The 24,092-nt window shown below is 41.2% G+C and overlaps 1 protein-coding gene across 2 annotated transcripts in view; it reads left to right on the top strand.

Moving 5' to 3' along the window:
• LOC122166452 (CGRP receptor component) overlaps positions 1 to 24,092 on the top strand; it is a 33,185-nt gene that overhangs the window by 5,824 nt on the left and 3,269 nt on the right. For both annotated transcript variants that reach the window (XM_042830247.1, XM_042830248.1), the window contains exons 2-5: positions 1,853 to 1,889; positions 4,059 to 4,157; positions 7,717 to 7,811; positions 17,881 to 17,938. In XM_042830247.1, the coding sequence (XP_042686181.1) occupies positions 1,853 to 1,889; positions 4,059 to 4,157; positions 7,717 to 7,811; positions 17,881 to 17,938 (289 nt within the window). The remainder of the gene's footprint in view (positions 1 to 1,852; positions 1,890 to 4,058; positions 4,158 to 7,716; positions 7,812 to 17,880; positions 17,939 to 24,092) is intronic.

Here is a 24,092-nt window from a genome sequence, read left to right as displayed (position 1 = left end):
CTTCGGTTCTAAGAAAGATTATTTATTCTTTTGGTGCGTTCCTTTTTAAGTCTTCGTCTGGGACTGATAAGTTTTAATGTCGCAAAAATGAATTCTATAGCGTTTTTGAAGCAGGGCTTGCTTTCCAGCTTGTAGCTCTGGTGCTTCAGCACAGCAAGCAGTGTTGAAGGCTTAAGATCTAGGCTGGCTCATTTACCATCCACTGTAAGAAGGAAAATAAGCATGGCGGTGTTTAAAAAAAAAACAACACCAAAAAACAGAAAAAAAACAAAGCGGTTGTTTTAAATAATTTAATTTCTGATAGGTTTCCCAGGGACCCGTTTTCCCAGTGATGTATTTGCTCTATAGATCCTCTCACTTTTGTCACCCGATGATTCCCCGCGCAATTGGCCAGCGGTGTTTTGATTCCTAACAAAGGGTGGCTTTGATCCATAGGGATTTGTGTAGCATGGCCTGGATGCAAAGATTCTGAAGAATTGCATTTACCTCACAACAGAAGCTATAGGGTTTGTAAAACGTGAATGGCAGCTGCGTGAGCTCACTGGCTGAAGTTTGGCTCGAGTCAGCAGAATGGAAGTTGGAGTTCATCTCAGCGTATTTTAGGAGGTCCTTTTCATGTAAAAACAATGATGGAACCTGTGGAAGTTTGTGGATGCATTTAACGCATTTGAAAGCGATGAACGGGACGCTTCTATTCAGGCCTCGGATGGTGCTTAACAATACATTGTACCTTTTTTTTTGTTGTTATATGCGCAGACCTGAGAAAAGCCTTTTTTTTTTTTTTTTTCCTTCCTTTTGTATGGCAACTTGCTGTTGTTGTGGCTGCTGACTGCTCAGCACAATGTATTGTGAGGGGAATGTATGGTGTCCTGCGTCAGGCTTTTCTGTCCCCTTTTTTTAATTTCCGAGTACAAAATTTCAATATGCAGGAGTAATATAGGAGTAATATAATCATGTAATATAGGAGTAATATAGTAATATAAAGTACATAGTAATATATAGTAATATATTCATGTTGTCTGCTGCTCAATGCATAGTTTCAGCTTGGCTTTCAAGGATTGCCTGCCCGTGCTTAATGGACACCGTGTTCCTTCTTCATAGAAGTACCACGCAATATAGGTGCCACAGTTGCACCATTAATTTAAAAACACATTTAACTCAATGAGAATGCAGTCAGCTCACCTGTGGTGGACAGCAAGTGTTTCTTAATTGGGACAGAATTAATAAGTGTAGAGCTGGTGGGAAACAGGGCACTCAGCCTCTTGCTGCTGGAGAAGGAGCAGTCGTGTGAAGATTGAAATAATAAATAAAGAGGGATTTTGATAAGTTTTTGTGTGGCTGTTCATTTGTTCTTAGAATTCAACATGTGTGTGAATTGAGTGGCATAGCTGTACTCACTCATACGTGCATTGTCTGGGAATAGTAATTGTATTTTCTTTCCTTGTTCTTCGCTAATGAATAAATAGTCTGTGCAATCTTAATGACTTTTCCTGTCAAATAGAACTGGATGCCTTTCTATATAAGAGAGAAGATTTGGGTTTAGTTGGTGAATTTGGGTGAGTGGGTCTGAATAAAAGGAGTGCGAGATGGAAGCGTGTTATGGGTGGTGGGACAAAGTGCACCAAATATGATGGATGTTTATGGCACGATTATGCTGTGGAAAAATAATGCTTTTCCTGATGTGGCAACAGATTGGTAATTGTAGATTCCTCACAGATAAGTTTCTGAATGGTTTTGTGAGGAAATATGAAAATAGTGTCCGTTCTTTTAGAGCCTGTGATTCTGCAAAGAAAAACTGCAGACGGTTTCTTTTGGACCGTAAATAATTGTATTCTTTTTTCTTTTCTTTTAGAAAAGATGCGAATGCTGCACTGCTGAGTAACTTTGAGGTACGTCTGTCTCCATCCTGATGCTGAACCAGCACTGTGATGCTGTGCTCAGTCGCCTGCACGCTTCTTTTTGAAGTGAGACCTGTCTGTGATTATTGCTTTGTCCTCCTATTTTATTTGTTATTAAGGAAAAAGAAAAAGGAAATCTGGAGAGTCTTATTTTCTAGTGTAGGTAAGTTTGTAATTACTCTCCTGTCTCCAGAGTAAAGATGCATTTTTTGTGGGCTTTTTTCTTTTAATGAGGTAGAAAGAAATTAGAGAGGATTTGATCCTTACGTAGCTCCCTTCTGACTCAGGGTGTTCTGTGACTGTGATGTTCACACTGGTTGAACTTCAGCCAGGTGACAGGAAGCTCTCCATGCATTGTTTATGAAGGTGGCTTTTGAATGATTTCAGTAAACCGTATTTTTTCTTTATATTGTTTTAATGCTGAGGCTTAAAGTTGCACAGCTGTTTTATCCTATTCTGAAGCAAATCTTAAAGTGTTTTCTCTCAAGCTGTGTGTGTACAGCAAAACAACCATCTGGTGGCTGTTAGAAGAGCTTTAATGAGGCACTTGGAGAGAGCTGTCTTACAAAGAAGTAGATTTGAGCCACACTGGCACTAAGTATCTGCTCAAAATAAGTGTACTATTGCAGTACAGAAGATAGCAAGTATTTCGGAGGTTATTTATTGCAAAATCATCTCTGCTTCCTTCTTTGGATGATGGAACTTTGGTATTGCTGGGGCTCAGTTGTGGCATTGGCCCCATTTTGTGAAATCTGTGGGTGTCCCAAAGGGGTGGCGTGGAGGAGGGAGAACTGCAGAATCGGTTCATTGTGTTCTTTGGACAAAATTCTGTTTGGCTTTGTCTTGATGTTAGTGAATGCACCACATATGTTGAAAAAGAGCAGAAGGAAGTGGGGAAAATGAAGTTACTGATGAGTGCTTATTCAGCTTTCAGAGCGCAGTTGTCATGTGTACAGCTTTCAGCCCTTTGCAGGAAGGGATTTGCAGTGCCTGCAGCTACATTGGGCATGGCTTTTTACTGCTCTTCAAGTTACTGATTCCCTTAAAACTATGGACCTCTTCCTGTTTGCTTCTCTTTTCTTTGATGGCATAGCTCACATTCTCTTTATCAAGGTAATATTTTGCACAGAAACTGGTGTTTGAAAGGAGTGTTCAAGACTGATGCATTTAATGTTCTATGCCTGAATTTCTTTTGTGAGCTTGGGGTTGGTTTTTGATGCCTCATTGTCAGCAGTCATGTTGTCTTCATGTTGTCTGCTGCTCATTGCATAGTTTCAGCTTGGCTTTCAAGGATTGCCTGCTCGTGCTTAATGGACACCATGTTCCTTTTTCATAGAAGTACCACACAAAGTAAATGCAGGGCTCCTACCTGCTGTGTTGGTGTTTCTCACCATCTAGAAATGTTTCCATTCGTCCTTCTTAAGTTTATAATTTCAGTGGAGCTTGAATTAAGCCAGTTACCAAGAAGAAGCACTAAGAAGTGGTGTGTTACTGTGCTGTGGGTATTGGCTTTGGATAATCTGTAAAGCAGAGGGAAAACATCTGAAGAAATTTCAACCAGATGTGGTGTAATATGGGAATCAAGCAGTAATTGTGAGGCTTTCACAATGTTTTGCTGCTCATCTGACTGTGACACGTAAAGAAGTTGTGGTGTTGCAGCTGATTTGATAGTTGCAAAAATCAAAATGTTTTCCTTGCATTCAGGCTTATCCTCTGGATCTCACTCATTGTAAGTGTGAAAGTGTTGCTGTTGCATCTGAGGGAATTTTCTTTGGGCATCTTACTTGTATTTAAATAGGAGCTGTGTGCCATCACAGTGGTGTATGTACAGCAGTGTATGTACCCTACTCTGTTTAGGACGTGGGATAAGATAGAATAGGTTTCTCCTGCTGATTTCTCTCCTAGGTCTCTTGGATAACATGTAATTAGTGCTAGGAATCTGTTTGCTCTTGCTTTGATGGATTTACACATCTCCTTATTCAGCTTCCTGATGCCAGAATATTTTCTCATTTTACCTGCTGGTGCAGTCAGCAAAGAAGTAATCCTTTCTGTAGTTTCAATTGCTTGCTAGGATTTTGGGTTGCTTGTTTTCCCAATGTCATATATTTAGGTAAAATGCTTTCAAATGACTGCAAGCTTTTTTGTTTGCTTTTTTTCTAGGTGTTCCAGCTACTCACTGATCTTAAGCAGCAGCGCAAAGAGAGTGGAAAAAGCAAGCAGAGCTCTGGTCAGCAGAATCTGAACACGATCATGTATGAGGTGGGTGACTGTAAAATACCCCCAGCTGCACTGATTCAAATTGTTAGGCCATTCTGCATCACGTTTACCCTCATTAATTTTTTTTGGTCAATTTTCATAATCTCTGGTCAGTTTACTCAGACTGACAGACTGACTGCACTACAAGTGCGGAGCCTTGCAGCTGGTTCCATGTAGTGATACTTTTGTCAGTGTGATTTATAAGCTCAGATGTGTTGTGATGTGATCATAGCTTGGATATTTCTAGGGTCAGTTCTGGCTGCATTTAGATCTCCTGTTGTTGGGTGTTGGATCACTGGATCCGTCTGACTGCCCAGTTACTTTGTGCTCTCATTGCAGTTGTTCCCCCTTTCAGTGGGAGCAAGTAATGAAGCAGAGACATAAGTCTGATCTGGGTAATTTTAGGCTGAGACTGCCCAGTGCTGCCAGGGAGGAGTTTGGAAACGGCAGACACCAAATATGCATCACCAGGCTTCTCCTTTCTCTGGAAGCTCCAGCTTCCCATCTTCCCAGATAACAGAGCACTGCCTGTCCTGCTGTAAGAAAGCTCATTTTCAGGAAGTTTTCTTTAGCTGGGACGTGCTTGCAGATCACAGACTTTGGCTCTGATTAAAATTCTTTACAAAAGGAATAAACAAAAACCGTGGGGTTTTTTGTTCAGTTCTTGTTTTAGTGTTTGTTTGCTTGTTTGTTTTAGAGATTGCACATATTATACCCTTATAAGACCCAGGCCAGAACTTGCTATTGTGTGATTAATTGATGATGCCATCTAAGCATGGTTTCAGAGCTGAGGCACAGATCACACTGGGTGTTTTCTTATAAGCAGAATTAAACTAATAATTTCCAACTAAAATAGATTTTATCAGAAGAGCAATGCACAGACGATTGGAATCACAAAATTACTAGTACAAATATCGACAGCAGTTGGATGCCAGATTGGTAGCAAATGTTCAACCTATTGCTGGAAAGAGCTAATCACATTGTATAATACAGATTGTTAACATTTTGAATACACCAAAGTAGCAAATTCTTAGCACACTTGAAATATGACCTCTTGTGTCCGTATCAGAGGACTGCATGAGCAGCACTGTGATTGGCAGCCAGTTGGAAGCAGATTGCCTTGCTTGCATGAGTGATCCCACTGAGTGGTGAAACTACTCGTGTGAAGAAGATTTGGCCTAGGCTTTGTTTTTCTATTAGTTCTGCCTTTGTTTGGATAGGTACAGAGCTGTAATTCCTAAGCCTCAGATTCAACGAAATAGAGGCTTACCAAAAAGCTAATTTAAATCTTCATGGAGACTGACAGTCTCTTCCTCTGCCTCTTTCAAACAGCTCAGAAAGACCCTGTGAGTATACATATTTTCATTTTCATTACTTTTATGTTGGCATGCAGCTTAAAGCTTTAATTACTTCACTGCTACATGTTAAATACCAGTAGGATGCTCATTTTTTATCCAGGGAGCGAAGCTTGAAGTGTAAACCCTGGGTACGTTTTATTCTATGTTAGGCTGGAAGAGAACCAGATGTGTCATCCCACTGTTTCTGCTCATGCTGGGTATGTCTTGCTGAGTTCTGTGCTTGCATGTATCCATTGGTTTTGAAGTAAGCAGACACAGCTTGTTAAACGAGGAGCTGTGTTTTGGTGCACATCAGGCACTTCAGTTGGAGGTGTGGAAAAAGACAAACTTGGAGAAGAAACTGCTCCTTTAAACAATTGTATTGAGTGACAATATGGTGTCAGCTGTCTTTGCTGGTAAATAAGAAGCCATTTGGTATGAAAAGGGCAGACAACTTGCAGCAGGAATCGTTGTTTGACCCCTTATTGTGCTTTTAAATGCGTTTCTCAGCAGCCCAGTGAACCTGGTCATTAAGCATACAGCAATCCATATTTGATCAACTCTCTTAAGCAGAAGTGCTGTTGAAGCCTATTTTTATTTACCCAGGCTTGTAAAGTAACAAATTTTAATGGAAGTAAGCAGGAAATACACTTGTATATCTTCTTATTTGACACGATGGTCTTGTAAAACTTTTTTTCCCACTGTCTCGGTTTCTGCTGTGTAAACTCAATCAGCTGACTTGGTTTCAGACTGTTAAATATAAGTATTCACTTTAAAGACTTTCTGAGAATAGTTACGAGTACAGAAGAAACGTCAGAGCATAACATACAGACTTAGAGATCCTGTGTTATTATTACAGCTGCTGTGTGCCTATGGTATCCTGGTTAATGTGCCTCATTGCTCCACTTAGTTGGATGGGTTGGATGGTACTTGGAGGCTTTGTGTATAGCTGCACAGCATCAACAGCTGCAGATTTTCTTTTCTTAATTCAAAGCAGACTTTGCCAATGCTCTTTCAAATCCTGCAGTTGCTGACGCACACAGTGCAGACAATGTGAGGATTTCCTGGACCTTTCTTTTGTTTCTCAATATTCCCAACTCTTCATTTTGGGCTACTTCCCATGCACAGGCAGCCAGGAAATTGAGTTTGATTTATTTCTTTTTAAGAGTTATATTACCAGTACTGTTTTTCGATCTGCTCAGTTCCAGTTCCATAAGGTAGGATCTGCCTGCTAGGTGCTGTGTTGCTTTAAACAAAGGAGAGCAGATGTAACATGTTGCAGCAGTTAGTTGAGGTTGGTAAGTTTTACGTTAAAAATGGAGCAGAAATAAATGGTCTCAAGGCAGATGAACATTGCTGATACTGCACTAACCTTGCCAGATGTTCACAACCCAGCTAACCTGCTTCTATCAGCTTTAAGAAAGCAGTGCCAAGAACCTGTATAAAAAATGAAAACAGCTGTAGACCGGAGAGGCATTGCTAGCATTGTGCAACTGCAGTGCCTTCTAATGGATGAGCAGTGGGAGCATTCCTGGCACGGAATTCATTAAAACTTGGCAGGAGTTAAGTATGGTTTTAAAGATGAACAGTATTCAGCTTTTCCCAAGCGTTACGAGCTACAACAAAGCATTGAACGTGTGCACCTGTACCTTTTTCAGCTAGCTTTGAATCTCTTGGTTTTAAAACAACAAATAAAGCTGAGTGATGGTGTTCAGCACAGCTGTATCACAGTCTGAGTACCAACTGAGATATTTAATCCAAATCAAGAAAGCAAATGCTTTCTAAAGATCACTCCTTGTCTGTAGCCTTCAGTTGGCAGCTTGGGTTCTGGGCAGAACAGGGAAATGACCATCCAAAGCCACAGGGGGAGTCATCCAAGCTGTAATTGTAACCTGAAGTGTAATGAGCTCTCTGGGTATATCTGTGAAATGAATTCACAGGTTTCCTGGATAAGCACTAATGTAATTTTCATTACATGAGGTTGAAGCTCTGTGTTGCCCGTTTCTTACTCCATTGAGAAGTATCAGTAGAGTCTTAACTGAAGAAGGAAATGTGAGATCTGTGACAAAAAAAGTAAGTAATAATTAGAAAAAGAACCTTTAAAAGCCAAAATGACAGTATGATTATTTTTTTTTTATGAGTGTTCTTCAAAAATGCCTGATTTCATAGCCAACATGGGAAGAGTAACTGGTGACTAATGCATACTTTCTTGCTATTCCTTGCAGACACTGAAATACATCTCAAAAACACCGTGCAGGTACCAGAGTCCTGAGACTGTCAAAGAGTTCCTCGCTGCAATGAAGGGCCATAAGCTGACCAAGTAAGTAGAGATCCATCCTTGAGCAGTATAAATTAACAGGGATGTTAGGAGGTTCTCACATACACAGTATGACAGTCTGTCTGGTTTCGAGGAAGGTATTGGAAGCGTTTTGTCGTTTCAGTATTCATCCAGACATCTTTCCCCTCACTCATGAACACCTACAGGCATGAGGATTCCCTTGGGTTTGGCTGTGTTCACAAATGTATTTTTCAGTACTTTATCATTTACTTTGTCAGTGCTTTGTTTTTAGTGTGGTTTCCCATTGTCCAAGCATGAAGTAGAATTCATGGAATGTTCTGAGGAAGCTGTAAGTGGGTTTTGAGCAAGATAAGAGAATGAAGAGAAACGAGCCAGAAACAAACCCAAAACAAAATCTCAGTTTATTATCCATGTTTTTATTTTTATGAACTTTCTTCATTTAAAAAAAAAACCCAAATCACATTTATTCTGAAGAGGTGGAGAAAATGGCTGTGTTACAGGGAGGTAATGAATGCCTCTTACAGGTGTTTGAGAAGCCTGGTGTTCTGAAGCTAAGTGTCTCCTAAAGCTGTGAACCCCACATCCAATCTCAGGATTATGCTAATCAGTGTTTAGCAAACTAAGATATACATCACCCATGTTTGTGCGACTTGTCAGCTATTATTAGTGCTCTGTAGGACTGTGGAGTTGCATGTTTCTATTACTGAAATGTGGCAATCCAGCATTCCCCCCTGCCCCTGCAGTCTTTTGTAAAGCTGAACATACAGTCCCTTATTATGGCAAGACCTGCCTAGAAAATCCAAGATTTCCATCACAGTTACAAGAAGACTCAGGAGTAGTGTTTCTCTTTGGTGTGAATGCCTTTCATAGTACTAGTAATGCTTAATGCTGTCAGACACCTCTTTGGAGTGTAAGTGAAGCCTGTTGTAAGTAATTAGAGCCAAACAAAATGGAATCAGGGGGCTGCTTCCCTGAATAGCTTTAATCAGTCATCTGCTTCTTAAAGCAAAAAACAAAGACTCAGTTGCTCCCGCATGACTGCTGTGAGGGATTAGTGCATGCTGTATGTACACTGACTGCGTTTTTCTCAGCTGTTGGTTCTCGTAAGGATTTCATCCTCTGCAGAGGGGCTTTTGCTGATTTGGTTGTCACAAAAAGAAGTGCAGGTTGCGAGCAGTGCTACAATGCAAGGGTTTATCCTTGACAAAGCGCAGTTGAGTAGAAAGCAGACTCAGCCAGCTGTTCTGTTGACTTTTCAGTGACCCCTCTCTACAAATCGTTATCCTCCCATTCAGTCTATCAGCAGCTCAGATCTCAGCATCCCTAACCCCTGATAGAGGAGGCTGGAACTTGGAAGCTTTGTCATGAGTATTGTAACTTTGCTTGTAAGTGCTTTCCTTTGTGGAACAAAAGTTGCCAGGTCTGTGCATTGCTGTCTAGCTTCTTGCAGCTCATTTCATAAAGTATGGTTCTAATTTATGTAGTGGGCAATCTATCTTAATTATTTTCTGGTTTCAGGCAAGGAGAAAATACTCTGTTTGCTGTAAAGAGCTGTGTCTGCAAATCATAGAAGCACTGAATCATTAGGGTTAGAAAGGAGCTCTCAGATCCCCAAGCCCACCCCGCTCCTCGATGCCCACGGCCCTCAGTGCCACATCTCTGCAGTTTTGAACACCTCCAAGGATGGTGACCCCACCACCTCCCTGTGCAGCTGTGCCACTGCAGCACCTCTCTTTCTGAGAAGAAGTTTTTCCTATTTCCATCTCCTTTCTGATGGAATTTGACCAGGACCTCTGGGTTAGCTCTTAGAAAAAGGCATGGGAGCTCTTTTCCCATGTTAGATACCTCTGTTTCCCAGGATCATCCATCGGATTATGAGAGTGAAGTACTAAGTAATATTGGGTCATAATGCAGAGAATTCCAGCTATAAATCTCTCACTGTCTTCCCATAGGGCCCCACTGTTCTGCAGATCTACTGAAATACTTGCCTTCCTAAGCCTGCTGCAGAGGTCAAAATTGTTAGAAGCTATAAATGAGTTTTTGACTATTTTTTTCTTCTCATGGCTGCCAGGAGGTGCCTTTGGTTTTAGATGTCATTTTCTCTGACTTTTTTCTCCGAATCAGAATCTGTAAGTGAAGCAAAAGAATTGCTCCCAGTAATTTCCTTCTGAGAAGTGGGGAAAAAAGGGGAGAGCAAAGAGCAAACCACCAGCGTAGGTTACAAATTTACAGCGTTCATCACTTATCAGAACTCAGATTGGACTGTGATACTTCAGTTTCTTGAGCATCCTTCACAATTTTACTTTCAGTCCTCTGGTAGAGATGTTGCCAGCACTGTGATTGCCACGTACTTCACAAAATAAGAAACAGAATTGTTTAGTGTGGTCTTGGCACTTGGTTTCTTCTAATCTTTTCCATTCAGGCACTTCAAGCTAGAACTGTCAAGAGCACATCTGGCACCACTTCTTACCAAGCACAGAAGGCATATGTTATGCAATTACTATATAATGCACTATATGTTGAATGCTCTAAAGTATTAATGTCTCCAAGGAAATATTGAGCTTCCCTTTGGTCCATGTCCAAGACCATTTCAACACTGCTCAGTTGTTAAATGAAAAACTAAAGGCTTTAATCAATTCCATTCCGTGGAATGGAGGTGTTATTTGAATGAAAGGCTTTGCTTGAGATTTCTTTCCAGTTAGCTGATGGAGAGCTTTCTTCCCCTTGGAGATGAAAGAATCCGCAGTGTTTGCTTCCATCATTTCACTGTAAATGACTTTTCCTCCCTCTGAAAGTAATGAACTCCGGAGTCTGTCGTTGCTACTTCCTTTCTGGATAAGGATCCAAAGAGCTGCTCTCCCTTAACCTCTTAGATGCTCACACTGTATTTTTGTGGGTAACAGTTTTCTGAAGCAGCTGATTTAAGATCTCTTAGTTCTTAGTCTCTGCCCTGGCTGAGGAGACAGCAGCGTCTTCTGTTCTCTCCTTGTGAGAGAAATAGATGTGGCAGGTTTGGAAACAGGCTGTTAATTAGTCTCTGCAATTTCTTTTCTAACATGAGGACTCGGAGAGTTGTTGATCCATGCGGGGCTTTTATGACAAGGAGGATTTGCAGCTGTGTCTGAAGACGTGGTGAGGTGTGTAGGGCAACGAGACTTTTCCTGCTGAGCTGTTGCTGCTCTCAAGCACTAGGTTGTGCTAGAGTATCAGAATGTCTGGGTGGTGGAGAAAGGACAGATTCCATCCAGAGAAGCAACGATCTGTGGATTGAGGCACGTTCATTTAAATAATGAATCTTTTAATTAAGCAAACGTTCTCTTTTTTCCTGCCTTCCTCCTGCAGGTTACAGTACAGAACTCACTGCTGATCAGGCTGCTTGTGGTGTCCCAAGATAGAAGTTCTGGCTGCTGTTACAGAGCTGATAGTGTTGTGCTGGCAAATTGTGCAGTTTCTGTAAGATCACCCCCCAAAGCCTTTGCTGATATTTGCTGCTGAAATTACCAACATCTCAGGCCAACACTGCTTTTCTGCTGACACTCCTCTACTTCGTGATGCTTTCTTTTGACAATGGCACACACAGGGAGAAAAGAAAAGAAAAGAGGCAGTTTTCCAATTAAATACGTGTATTACATATAAATGCATGTAAAAACCATTTACACCTTTCAGAGTAATTTCAGATAGCTGCCCTGCTAAAAGGAGCAATTTCCAGGACAACTAAACATGTGTTCTACTGATGTAGTCAGCAAAGTATGGCACAGCACAGGCTTTTCCTTGTCACCAGTTATTTTGGTTAAAAAAAAAATTGCAACTGTAGAACTGAGGGATTTCTTTTTTATAATGAAAAAACTCAGAACTGACATCATAGTGAGTTTTATTTTTACCTTGATGAGGCCTCAAGCTTTGGCTGATGCTGCAGTACAGTAAGCTGTGTTGTACTTGGAAATAAAGCAGCTAATTTTCCAGTTTTAGTCTCTGGAATAGTTTTTAAGGTGGTGTGAATGGCACTGCATGAAAAGAACATTTATTAAGCTCATGCTCTGTATTTGTGATTAAGTGAAAACTGGCTCTCCTGGTACCTCTTTCTGTTCCTGATAACCTGTCTTGGATCAAAATTAGGAATAATCAATTTTCCAATCCCTGAATATTATTTATATTATAAAAACAGGACGTAGACTTGCCCTTCTTGACTTGGAAGTCAACACGTTCAAGGAATTGCTGTGCTGAAAGTCAGTAGTGCTTTTAGAAAGTATTTTCCCCCATTGCTGCCAAAAACTACAACAAAGTTAAACCTCTACAATACTCAAGACTGAATGATTTCCTCTGTAATTTTTTTCTCCACTAAAGCTTTCAAGGTGAATATTCAGCACCGAGGGCAGGAGGATGGTGATAGTTTAACAACAGCATAAAGACAACTGCTGTTTCCCACTGAATCAATGTGCTTGGATTTAATCCTTTGCTCTGTAGCATTTTTTTTTTTGCATTCTGGTGCAGTTGTCAAGCCATAGAGTTCATCCTGGATGTGTGTGCCAGCACCAAAGACCCACATGGAGAGGACAGCCTGGTAGGTTTGTGCTGAGCATGCACAGACTGGGGCTGTGAGTGCACAGACAGCTCAGGGCCGCTCGTCCAAAAACCAAATCCTGTTCTGTTCAGACAGGAGTTGTCTTGGTTGACACGAGGCCATAGGATCTGCCTTACAGATCTGGTGTTTTCAGTTAGTAACAAGGCACACTGCTAATGTGTACTGCTGTTATTTTATAATTTTCCCAGCAACTGGAATACACACATTCCTGAGGATAAATCTGGCTTTGCGGTTGCAGATGTTTTAGGGCTTTTTTTAGCTCTGTGTGCAGTATCTTGGCACAAATACTGTTCTCTTCTTAACTATGCCTTTAGATCTTACTGGTAACTTACTTTTTCTTCCTAGAAAGCAGAGATATATGTGCATTTAGGTGCAGTCTGGGAGTTCAGTAGGTGGAGGTGGGGAAGCAGTGCTCAGCCTCATGCAATAACTGCCATTTGGAGATTTCTCCCTGTGCAGGTCCCATAGGAGGCTGCATGCAGGTGATCATGATTACCAAACCCCTTTCAGCTGTCACTCATCTTCTGTATGTATTCCTTCTCCTGAACAAGCAGCTTGCGTGTTCCAAACAGAGTTAGTAAAATCCAGACAGTTCAGGAGATACAGAGACACACCTTTCGTGGGAAATTGTGCTGGAAATACTTCTCACTTTCTCTTTAGATGAAGGAAACTTTCTTCTTTCTGTTTAATGAGCGTGAGTGTAAATATGGTTGCTGTACAAAGCGAAGAGGTAGATTCATCTGCATTGGAAAAAGTTCCTTGCATTTTTTAGATGTAATGAAGCATGAGCTAAATTCAGGCATGTTCTGCTTGTGCCCATGCAAAATGCTGCAGTCAGCACTGACACTGGTGCGTGTGCAAGCTTGCAGTGTTTGACTTCCTTGGAGCTTATTTCTGCTGGAGGTGAGTATCCATGTTATGTACGTGCTATCAAGAAATGAGTGGTGCACAGAGGTCAGTTTTTGATATCAGCATCAAGCAAAATAAGTGCAGTGGGTGCCGAGCTTCAGCTAGCATTGCATGGAGCAATACAGTGCTTGCTGTTAATGGCAGGGGCTGAGGATTGCAGTCTTGTGGAGAAACAGAGGTGTTTTGTGTTTGCTGTAAGAGTACACTGAGGGTGCCCTTCTGGTCAGTGTGTTTATTATGTGAGGGGAAGATCAGAAAGTGCACACAGGAAGAGGGGTTGGGAGCAAAGCTTCAGAAGGATCCCCAAAGGTGAGCTCAGATGACGTGTGTGCTTGGAGCAAATTTCTGTGCTGCTGCCATGGACCTCCCAAGGAAGCAGAAGTCATATTGATGTCCTGTACACATGTGCTTGGTGTTTCCTAAGCAATCTTAGCAGATAGATATTTACTGAACAGAAAATAGAAGATGTTATTGATCTTTATTGCAGACTGGCACAAAAACATCTACCCGTGCTGGTAGCTGGTGTGCCACACTAATATCAGTGTGCTTGTCCTTATGACTTCATTTGCAGTCTGCTATCTCTTTGTCACCTTAAAAGTCTTTTGCCAGAATAAAATAATGTCCATGTTCATTTAAACCATCCTTATCAGAATGATGTTTGGATTGATCAGCAGCTCTGTGGCTGGGTACCAGTTTCCAGATGGTCGTTTCTGTGTCACCATGTTCGGGCTCTCTATAAATAAAGCAAATACATTGCTTATATCATCATCAGATAGTGTTAATATGCCTAAAGGTTGTTACTTTTCAGCATTAATTAGTGTTTGTAGTTTCTAAAACCCTGCAACCTTACTCAAGCACCTTCAGAAGCAAGATGTCATTTATGTCGCGTTTGGTTCTGCGCACCCTGCTGCTAATTCCTTTTTGATGTTCTGAGTCTTTTTTCCAGTGGGGAGCTTTGCAGATCCAAAACAGGCATGAAGTTTTTCAGATAAAACGTTTTAATTACTTGCAAATTAGCTTTCATTCTTTTGTGTATGTTTTGCAAACTGGGAATATTCTGACCCATGCAGTCTTTGCTGATGTAGTGCTGCTGCGATCGGTTTGCCCTGTCCGTGTAACTTCTGCCTATTTCCTAATAATTTATAATAATGTTAATGGCTTATAAGCAAGTAAACCTTTGGGAGGTGACCTTTTACTCTCTGCTGCATTTCTTGTCTTCAGGAAGTAAGAGCAGTTTCACTAATTGATTGTTTCAGTCATGTTGTATAATTGCTTTTAATTCATTTCCGCTGTTGCCTGCTCTGCCAGTAATCTCACTGTAATAAACAAGATGGAGCTCTACCTGTTGTAAAATGCCTCTGGATAAGTGAAGTTTGCGTTTCTTAGCAGAGACATGCTGTGACTTCAGTTATTTGATCCTGATTCTTTAGTTCTGACATTTTGTCAGCAAAAGACTGAGGCACAGACGTGTGCTTGGCCAGGTCCTGTAAAGCAAACAACGTGGCAGGCCAGGAGCAGAACACCAGCTTCTGTGTCTCCATCAAGTGCTGCAGGCACTGAACCACGCAGTTTCCTGGCTCTTGAGGAAAAAGCAGTAAGTGTTTCATACATTTATTCAGGTGAATGAGACAGGTTCTTTGTGTTTAGATGTTGTTAATATTCTTTACCCAGTTTTGTTAGGACTTCTGCTTTTATGGGAGGTGATATCTTTTGTTACAATTTGATGTGGGTAGGTTTTTGGGTGTTTTTTTTTTTTCCTCTTACTGATTTCTGAAATGATCTGTTACAAATCTTAAGGGTTTTCAGTGCTTGTCTCAAATCTGTGTTAAGATTTTATTTCTTCCTTTCCTTGCTTTTGACAGCAGTAAGTTGCAGCAGCAATTAATATTTTGGTTTTGACACTAAGGCAGCCAACACAGCATAGTCTCTTGTAAATACAAAGCTGCTAAGTAAATACATACAAGTGATTAGGAAGGGGAAACAAAGGCAGCTCATTCACTGCTTCCTACCAATGGAAGGGTATTTGGCTTTCATCCTTGACTCTCCAAAACCAAAGCAAACTCATAGCTTGGGGTCACCAAGCTAATTCTGTTCCCTTTGTGTGGTCTGTATATCCACAGCTTTCAGACTAAATCCTGCACTGCCAACAGGTTTGTTAACAGAAGAAGGAAGAAAATGTAAGCAGTTATTCTGCAGAAGGGAAGAGAGAATGCAGTTGCTGCAGTAGGAATTGCCCTTGACACACTGATTTATAAGAGTTGACACAAAGGACCTTCTCCCTACTGTCTTATGTTTCAGCTACTTGGATGGATGTGCCTTTTGTTTCCTGAATGGAAGAACAGATCTCTTTCAGAGCAGTGCAAAGTCCCAGAGAGAAGGAGGAGGCCTGGCTGCAGTCCATACCCACACGGTCCTTTTCTCCACTATTTAATGGTGCCTTCAGCATACAGCAATGTCTGCTGCCATATACTGTCTTACACTGACAAAGCCCACCTCCTATACAGTGCTTACCATTAATTGTAGCCTCTCGATCTATAAAATGGGCTTAGTGGCCTTTGTGATGTTGTAGAAGACACACAAGTAGGTCCAGGCAAACTCTGGGAACTAATTTAATGGGTGGTTTTTCTCTGGAATGGCATTCTCACCACCATGTTGTTATGGCCAGGTGGGTGAAACAGGGCTGTTAGAATCACTCAGTTGGATGGGTACATGAAGGGCCTTGTTCTTTTTGGGAATCAGCTGATGGCCTTTGGAAGCTCTGTGTTCAGTGTAGTCACCAGAGCAATGTCAATGTCATGGAATCCTCCTGATGAGTGTGAACACCGTGGTCTGGGAAAGTTTCCTGGTGCTCATGTGTGAATGGTGGATTATCCAGGTCCTTACAATGTTAGAAGCTGTTGCTGGTGTTGGCTTTTAGAGGCAGCTGGTGCCAGAGGCTGTGTGCAGTGAGGCAGTCTCTGAAGTGTCTGCAGACACATAGGCACTGACCTGCTGCTCATAAAGCCCAGGGCTGGGGATTACAGCCTCTGTGCTCTCCTGAGAGCTGCAAGGTTTCCTTTCAAAACCACCCACAGGTCCAATAAATCACAGGGAGACTTTTCTGTAAGCATGCATTAAGGATGCCCTTTGAATAATGGTAAATTTGGGGTTTTAGCTCTTCACAACTGCAGTTTGTGTCAACTGCACCTCTTCTCTTTAACACAAACGTATGTGATAAAGAGGTACTGTGTAAACATAGGGTATATTCCCTCCTAGCAGCTGAGTAATAATCAGTAATGATTATTTCAAAAATGTACTTGTTCAGGTCTCTTTACTTCTTTATCTACGTGCTGTACCTGTATTTTTATCATGAAGTGCCTTTGGTATGGTTTCATATATCCTTTTAACCATCTGTTATATCTTAAGCAATGCTATGTTGTGTTTTTCTGCTCTGAAACACAAAAACCAGGTTGTTGCCCAGGCTGCTATTCTGTGATCAATGTTAATGTGATCTGAAATTAATGAAATATGCAATGCTGGCGTATGTCAGTTGTTTTTTCTTTTCTTTCTTTTTTTTCTTTGCTGTTGGGATGATTTCTATTTCAGTAGGGTGTAAAGTGAGCAATTTGGAACTGTTGCTCAAATGTGGTTTGAATTGTATGCAAATACTTGTTTGTTCACATCTTCATCCTCCCTTCCTGCTCCTTCTGCTCCCCCCAAAAAAACAAATCAATTTAAAGGCCACTGGCATGTTCTCCCTTGTACCTGTTTTTTCCTGTTTTTAATGACCAGGATGTTTCAGATGATATTCATGAGGTTCCTTGATGCAGAAGCAGAGTTAATGGCTGTTTGGCCAAAAAGAAGCCAGAAAACAGTGGGGCTGAATGAACATAATGGTGATTCTGGATGGTACCAGGAGTTCTGCTGCTGGTTTCAGTGGTGCTCAGCTCTATCCCTGAGTATTACAGCATTTTGTGTTTAAATACCAATGTCAAACTGATTTTTTACTGACTTTTTTTCCCCCCTATGCTTCTGTCCAGAGGCATAAGTGCAGAAGTATTGGCCTTTGCCCATTGTAATAGCAGAAGAAAAAGGCCTGAGCTTTGTGGGTTGCAGACAGCACAAGTGGCCATGTGGTTACAAGCTTCTTTTTTTTTCACCTTTGCAATTTCATTGTGCTAAAGGAATAAATAAATTATTGCCATTTGGCTGCCGCGTTGTGACTTCTTAAGTATGATAATCGTTCTTGTGGTCATTTGTTATAGAGAAAGCTGCTGTGACTTTGACAAGTTGTTCAGCATTGTTGCAGAGCAATTAACAAAGTAACTGTGTTTATTAGAGATTGCACTGGCAAGTATGTGATCTAAGGGCTTGTGCCTTGCTAAATTAGACCTAGGTGGCAACAACAATGTGTCTAGACACAAGGAATGACTGTACTTAAAACGCCCAAATTGTCGTGGCAATTAAGGTACGAAACCACACCACAAACTGTGTCACAATTACCCTCAGCAGTGGGCTTTTCATCCTTAAATTATCAGGAATGTGTTTGTATCTTAAGAGTCGTTTCGGGGGACCCTCAAATTGTATGGTAACACGGATTGTTTGGCACTTTGCACACAGGGCTGAAAAGCTGCAGTTGCTGAACCACAGGCCTGTGACAGCAGTTGAAATACAGCTGGTAAGTAACAATGCTCCTGACTGTTCAGAGCTTAAATGGAAGCAGCTTTAACCTTGAAGATCAGTTGAGTAATTACTTTCTCATGGTCGGTGATTGAATACATCCCTTTATATGCTTCTTTACATTCATGGTTCCTAATCCCCTCCGCTTCCTCTGGGAGTCTTCCCATAGAGACTCGCCCATCTTTCTCTTGGACAGATTCTCCACCCCTATGTTTGCTTCAGTGTCATATTGAAAATGCCCAACAGAATCATTAACAGTTGATTACAGTGCTGTAAGACTGTATTTACCCAAGTCTTCGTTGCTGCTCTATAATCAGGGACTTTGCTTCTTGACAGCTGTCGTGACACGATTGCTTTTATGACAGGGTTGTATCTTAGGGTAAAACCAAGCGCACTGAAAAGGAAGGAGCAATGATGGATATGGTATGTGAGCAGTTGTGCAGAATGAGAAATGGGTATGAGACAACCTTCGAATGGAAAGTAGCTATCATCAGTCTGTTAAGCATGATTCGGTTGTAAAGAAGGATTGCTGCTAAGTGGAAATGGATGGACTGTGTTCTCTGAAGTGTCTCTTTGGGGGATGCAAAATCTCATCATAAAGAAATTATTATGATAAAGATATTTTAATGAAGATCTCTTACATTCAGAACATCTGCTTATAATCATATCCTGAAACCAATTGCGTGGTAACAGGATCATATTTTGCTGAAAAAAAGGGAAGGTTTGAGGAGATACCAGCAGGGCTGTGTTTCTTTTGTATCGTGGAGCAGACACTGCAGTGCTGAGGGCATCTCATTCCACAATGCTTCCAGTGGAGGAATTCGTTCTGCCTTCTGTTATTGAAGAGATCAGTGTCAGTCTTGTCATCAACCCAACCAAGAGTGTCAGACCTTCCTGAGTTGTGCCTAGGAAGTTGCTTGTAAGCAGTGGCGTTGAGCCTCTCTCATAGCTCTGTTCACTTCACGTGCTTTAGACGTGGATCCATTTTATGGCTGTCTGGGCAGTATCCTGTCTCTTTGTTTTGTTTTGTTTTGTTTTTTGCCTTCCTGAAATGCGGTGATCTTTTAGTGGCTTGCAGGTACCTGCATTTTTGTCCCTTTTTCCTCCTGCCTTCACTTCCCAATTCTTACCTATCAGTGAGGTATAGAAATTAGCGTTGCTGTTGAAGTCCAGGAGGCAAGCACAAAAAAAATGGAGCTTTATAGTAGAAGAAATATCTAAAGAGAGGCAAAGCTCATTGCTAAAGCTTACAGAATATAGATATAAGGGATTGGAGTTCAATTTGAGCTTGTTCCTGATGTGTAACCATTCTCAGATGATCAAAAGTAACTTGTGGAAACTGTAATGTGGGTGCATTTGGGCACTGATCTGAGTTTGTAAAGGCACAGAGGTGTTGGAAAGGCAGTTACTTCTGTTACATTACTGTACCCCTGTAATTTCCAGTGCAGGTTTCTCTAAAAACTAGGATTACAGTAGACTAGATCGACTGGTTAACACTGTGTTAAATTATCCCCCAAATTGCAGTTCATAACTCTTTCATCAAAGCCCATCAGAGTCTTTTGAGTACAAAATAACTGCTAGGAAGCTGCAAGGCACTGAGCCTAGCAGCCATAGCAAGGAAATGATTGTGACTTTGGATTGCTGCGATGAATCATTTGTTTTCTGGTGAGGGCAGGGGAAAGAAATTGTGGCAGTGCAATGTCTTTGAACGTAGAAAACCTCTGTTCTCAGAGCATCTTTGAACATGTGGTAACAGCGAGCTGTGGAGGCTTACCAGCACTGTTCTTTGATGTCAGCAGGGAGCAGATTACCCATGCTTGGATTTCATGCTGGCGAGTCGATTCACTGCGATCGATGGATGAGGCAGCATGCAGAGCTGTGAGTGCCAGGTGTAAAATTGATTCTCTTCTCATTGAACCAGGCCCTGTCACTCAAGAGCTTGGAGCCCCTCGCTGGATATAAAACCAGAAATTTCTGACCATTTCGTACAGTGGAGGCAAATCCGTTTGTTTTTCTCTAAAGCCAGTTTTCAAATACCAAATGAGCCACATTCCTGTCACTCCACTGCCCATCCCCATCGCTCCATTGCTGCCTCAAACTTGTGTTCGTGGTTGCCTGTGCATGGAATGGAGTCAGATTTACCTGACGTGCTTTTAACAGCTGATGGGATAGTTATGTTAACGAGAAAATTTGTTACCATGTTTTGCTGTCGAGTTCTTTCATAATTGTTTTTACATAAATTGCTGCATTGTTCCTATTTGCCTCTTCTGGCCTGCGTGCCAGGATTTATTTCCAAACAACAATAGCAAGAAAAGGAGCATGAAATTCTAATTCATATCCCACTGGGTAAAACACTGTACACATCACAGCTATCTTGACCTCCTGCTTGAATCTATAACATATGTTGTTCCCAGCTCAGTGATTCACAGAGTAGAAGAAAAGCTGGTGGTGTTGATCTAACCATGACACTTAATGGGTTTGTAGATTAAACATCTTCTAATGACCAAATTGCTCCACATTCTTCTCTCTCAATGGAAAAATGGACTTTAATTCTGTGCTTTTTAAAACAAGTTTTCCATCCCGGAGAGGTTTGTACCTCTTGATGTCAGAGTGGTTGCACAGAGCACACACGATTGTCTTTTATTATTTAACAGGAAATAATAATGCAATGTACTCTGCTGGAAAATGGAAGATGTTAGAGAATTGAGACAGTTCATTTTCTCAACAATATCTTTTGCTTCCCACTTTGCATAGTTGGTCACTTATCTCTGAGGAACATTGGTTCAACCATTCACTCTTTTACCTCTTTTTTTTTATGTTCTTTTTTCTGTTACCATGTTGGTGCTGAACTACTTGGAATTACTGCTAAGGTAGAAAATAGCAGCCACTTTCTCATAAAGTCATACCTTCTATACTGGAGGTGAATTATGTGCTTGATAGCTTTGAAAGTGATTAGATTCCTATTTCCTTTTTAGTTATGGTTTACTGATTTGTGAGTTTTTAAATAGAATTCTTCGATTATTATTCAAATAAAAATAGCTTTTAACCCAAAGGCTGTTCTGTTGGGCACGGCTAAGTTTTGTTACCCATCAAATATTGCTTATCTTGGGAGATTCTCTGTTCTTCCAGAACTTTCTTAGAGTCCTTTGGTATGTGCCTCTAATCATTCTCCAGTATTTGCAGCACATTGCCTTATCCTGGGAGGCTGAAGGAAGGAGACCTGCATTTGAAAGCTTCAAATAAGCACAGTGAGGATGGGGTTTCTTATAGGTTGACGATACTTTGGTTAGCAGAAAAGATGAGGTACAATTATAGTTAGTGATAGCACGTCCCTAAGATGTTTGATAGAGAGTAAATGTTTGATAAATAAATCTATACAAGTACGTGTACGTCTGTGTCCTTACTGTGTGCTCATACGTGCACATGAGCACAAAGATTTTCGTTCTGATGTTTATGTTCTGAACAGCAAAGCCATCGCTGATGTCTGAAATTGCCTTGATATTAGGGGTTATTTTCTGGTTTCTGTAAAACCTTCTGCAGTTCACTTCTTGCCACGAGGCCTTAGCAGCACATTGCGACGGGGCTCAACGCCTTAATTTAATTCTGTTAGTCTTCTGATTTGGAAACTGAGGTTGTTTTGTGCCTCTGAGAAATTTATACATAGTACTGTATTAAAAAAAAAAAAAAAGAAGAAGAAAAGAAAACTACTATGAAATTGTGCAGCTGGGAAAGGCTGCATGGTAGTAAAATATCCCACATACGCGTTTGTTTAATGAATGCAGCTCTGGTTCCCAGTAGCGGTTACATTGCTGAGAGAGGCATCTGCCACAGCTTAATTCTGCAGCTGATGAATGATTTGCCTTTCCATTCTCTCGTAACAAGAGTTGAGTGATGGATGATGAGCGCGTGTTTTGTTTTGCTGCACAGAAAATCTGTGCATGCAGATGTGTGTGGAGAAGAGGAATGGAATTGGTGGGTAGTGAGAGGTGCTGCGATGGGCTCTCAGAAAGCCCAGTCTGTGGGAGAAGAGTTTGGTAGAGTTTGATACTGACTGCTCACGGATGCTGGGGGGGTGGAAGATGAAGCAGGGGTGGTTGCTGTCTTTTGGATGCACTTTCCAGTTAGTAAACATTTGCCTGTTTTTGAGCAGTTGAGCTTCAAGTCCTCGTAAGTCTGTTGGGCCTCTCAGGCACTTGAAACCAATCTGATAGCTGTGGCTTACTGATGTGCTTTGAGCAGGAGAAGTACTGAGGAATAAGCTTCTAAGTAAAGATAGCAGCACTCAGAGCTGAGCAGTACAGCAGCTTCAGCTGTTACCAGGAATCTGTATATATTCCTCCGTCCTGACACATTTTTAATAAGAAAGTAAGAAATGTAACTTTAGGTGCTCAGGGTTGAAAAGTGCCCACTACCTGCAGGGTGCATGTGATTCCATTTATTTAATCAGTAAGCATTTTGTACCAATTACGTTACCACATGTCCTTGTTTCCTTCTTTGGTCTTATACATCATATTGGTTAGAGTGTTAGCTGAGGGGAAAATGAAAATTTTTTACTGCATGATGAGATTGCAATTAGAATGAACTGTTACAGACACTGAAGTTACTATTGAAGCCTGAGTTGAATTTAACCACACAGTTGCATTTCATACCAAATTCATACTGTATGTATTTACAGTTAGGGTTGATAGGCTATAATATTTGCTAAAACAGCCTACACTAGTTATTTTGGAGTAGCATAAACTTGAATGCTGAAGGAGTGATGACATGGGATTTATTTATGACAAGAAGCAGCACAGATAACGTGGCCAACTGCCTTTCTCTTGTGTTCGTGTCAAGAAAAGTTTGTTCTCAGCCCTCTGGAAGGACATGCTTGTCTTGCTGCACATGAGGATGCTTTTGCCTATAAACTGTGGCACTGTAACATTGCCCAATGCTGTTAGTTGTCTGAATATCAAGAATCCAGTGTTTCAGTAGATTTGAATTCAGAGCTTTGGGGATGATCCTCCACCGTTTGCACGTGGCACCATTTCCATTTGCCTTGTGTGGCACTGCCAACATAAACATCTTACATCACCCACTTACTAAAAACATTTGCATTTTTGTTTTCCCTAGTATAAACTGTGCATTCCTGACTGCTTACAGTCTGAATCTGTTGCTTGAGCAGTTTCAGGCAATTGCAAGCTAGAGGTTAGCAGGGCTTTTTCATGCATATTTTTTCCTGTATTGGTAAAATTCTTGCTGAAAAGTCAGATGTTGAGCACTGTTGTTCCTTTTTTCTCCTCTTCTGCTTTCCCTTGTGCATGTTTTCTCTTCTGAGTATCATAACCTTATTTCCTTGTCCTTTCCGTAGCAAAGGTATCATGGTTACGAATCAGTGAACACTGCAAACATCTGTTGAATCTGAGTCACCTTCTGCTTCCCCTGTGATTTCTGGTTTCCTTTAGAGCAGTTTCATTTGTCTCTTTGTCTGCACACTCTCTGTGCTTAACTTTTGGGTTTTTCTCTTTGGCATGCTGCTTTGCTGCTTCTTTATTGCTTGTGTTTTCCTAACTCTCCTGCTGTTTCTCTGGAAGAATTGATTTTTGTCGCTGGTGCTTTTGATCTTTTGTACTTTTGGGTAGCATCACAGCCAAATAGCTCTGAAATATCAGCACTGTGTCCATCCTGCCAAAACACAGACCTTTATCAGTAGTTGCTGGTGTAAGAGCTGGCAGTAAGGATGCATGGAGCTCAGGCACCGAGAGATGAGCCTGCAGTGAATTTGCTGCAGCAACTGAAGGAATTACCTCTTCCTTCTGACAGATGCTACAAATCTGTCAACAGAAGGGAATTTGGAGATGCATCACCTCCAGCATCTTATTTTAAAGGAGTTTTTTTGAGCAGTTCAATCTGAGACATCAGTTACAGCACCAATGCATTTTGGAACACAGGAGGCTAATCTTTTCATCAACTTTCTGCCAGGGTGTGATTTCTTAAGCTGCCAGCACAGCCACCAGAGCTCATCAGTCAGTGTCCCAAGCAGCATCTGAGTCCTGCAGTCTTGTGTTCAACCAGTTCAAATGACACTGACATGGGTGTTCATAGTAAGAGTTGGGGGGTTACTCTTCAGCACTCAGCAGCATGTAAGAAACAGCGATCAGACTTGTAAGTAC

Source organism: Centrocercus urophasianus, unplaced genomic scaffold, assembly GCF_019232065.1.
Source record: "Centrocercus urophasianus isolate 14NV4802_14NV808 unplaced genomic scaffold, USGS_Curo_1.0 seq_33, whole genome shotgun sequence".
Taxonomy (NCBI): domain Eukaryota; kingdom Metazoa; phylum Chordata; class Aves; order Galliformes; family Phasianidae; genus Centrocercus; species Centrocercus urophasianus.
Note: the sequence above shows the minus strand (reverse complement) of the source record. Positions and strands in the feature narration are given on the sequence as shown.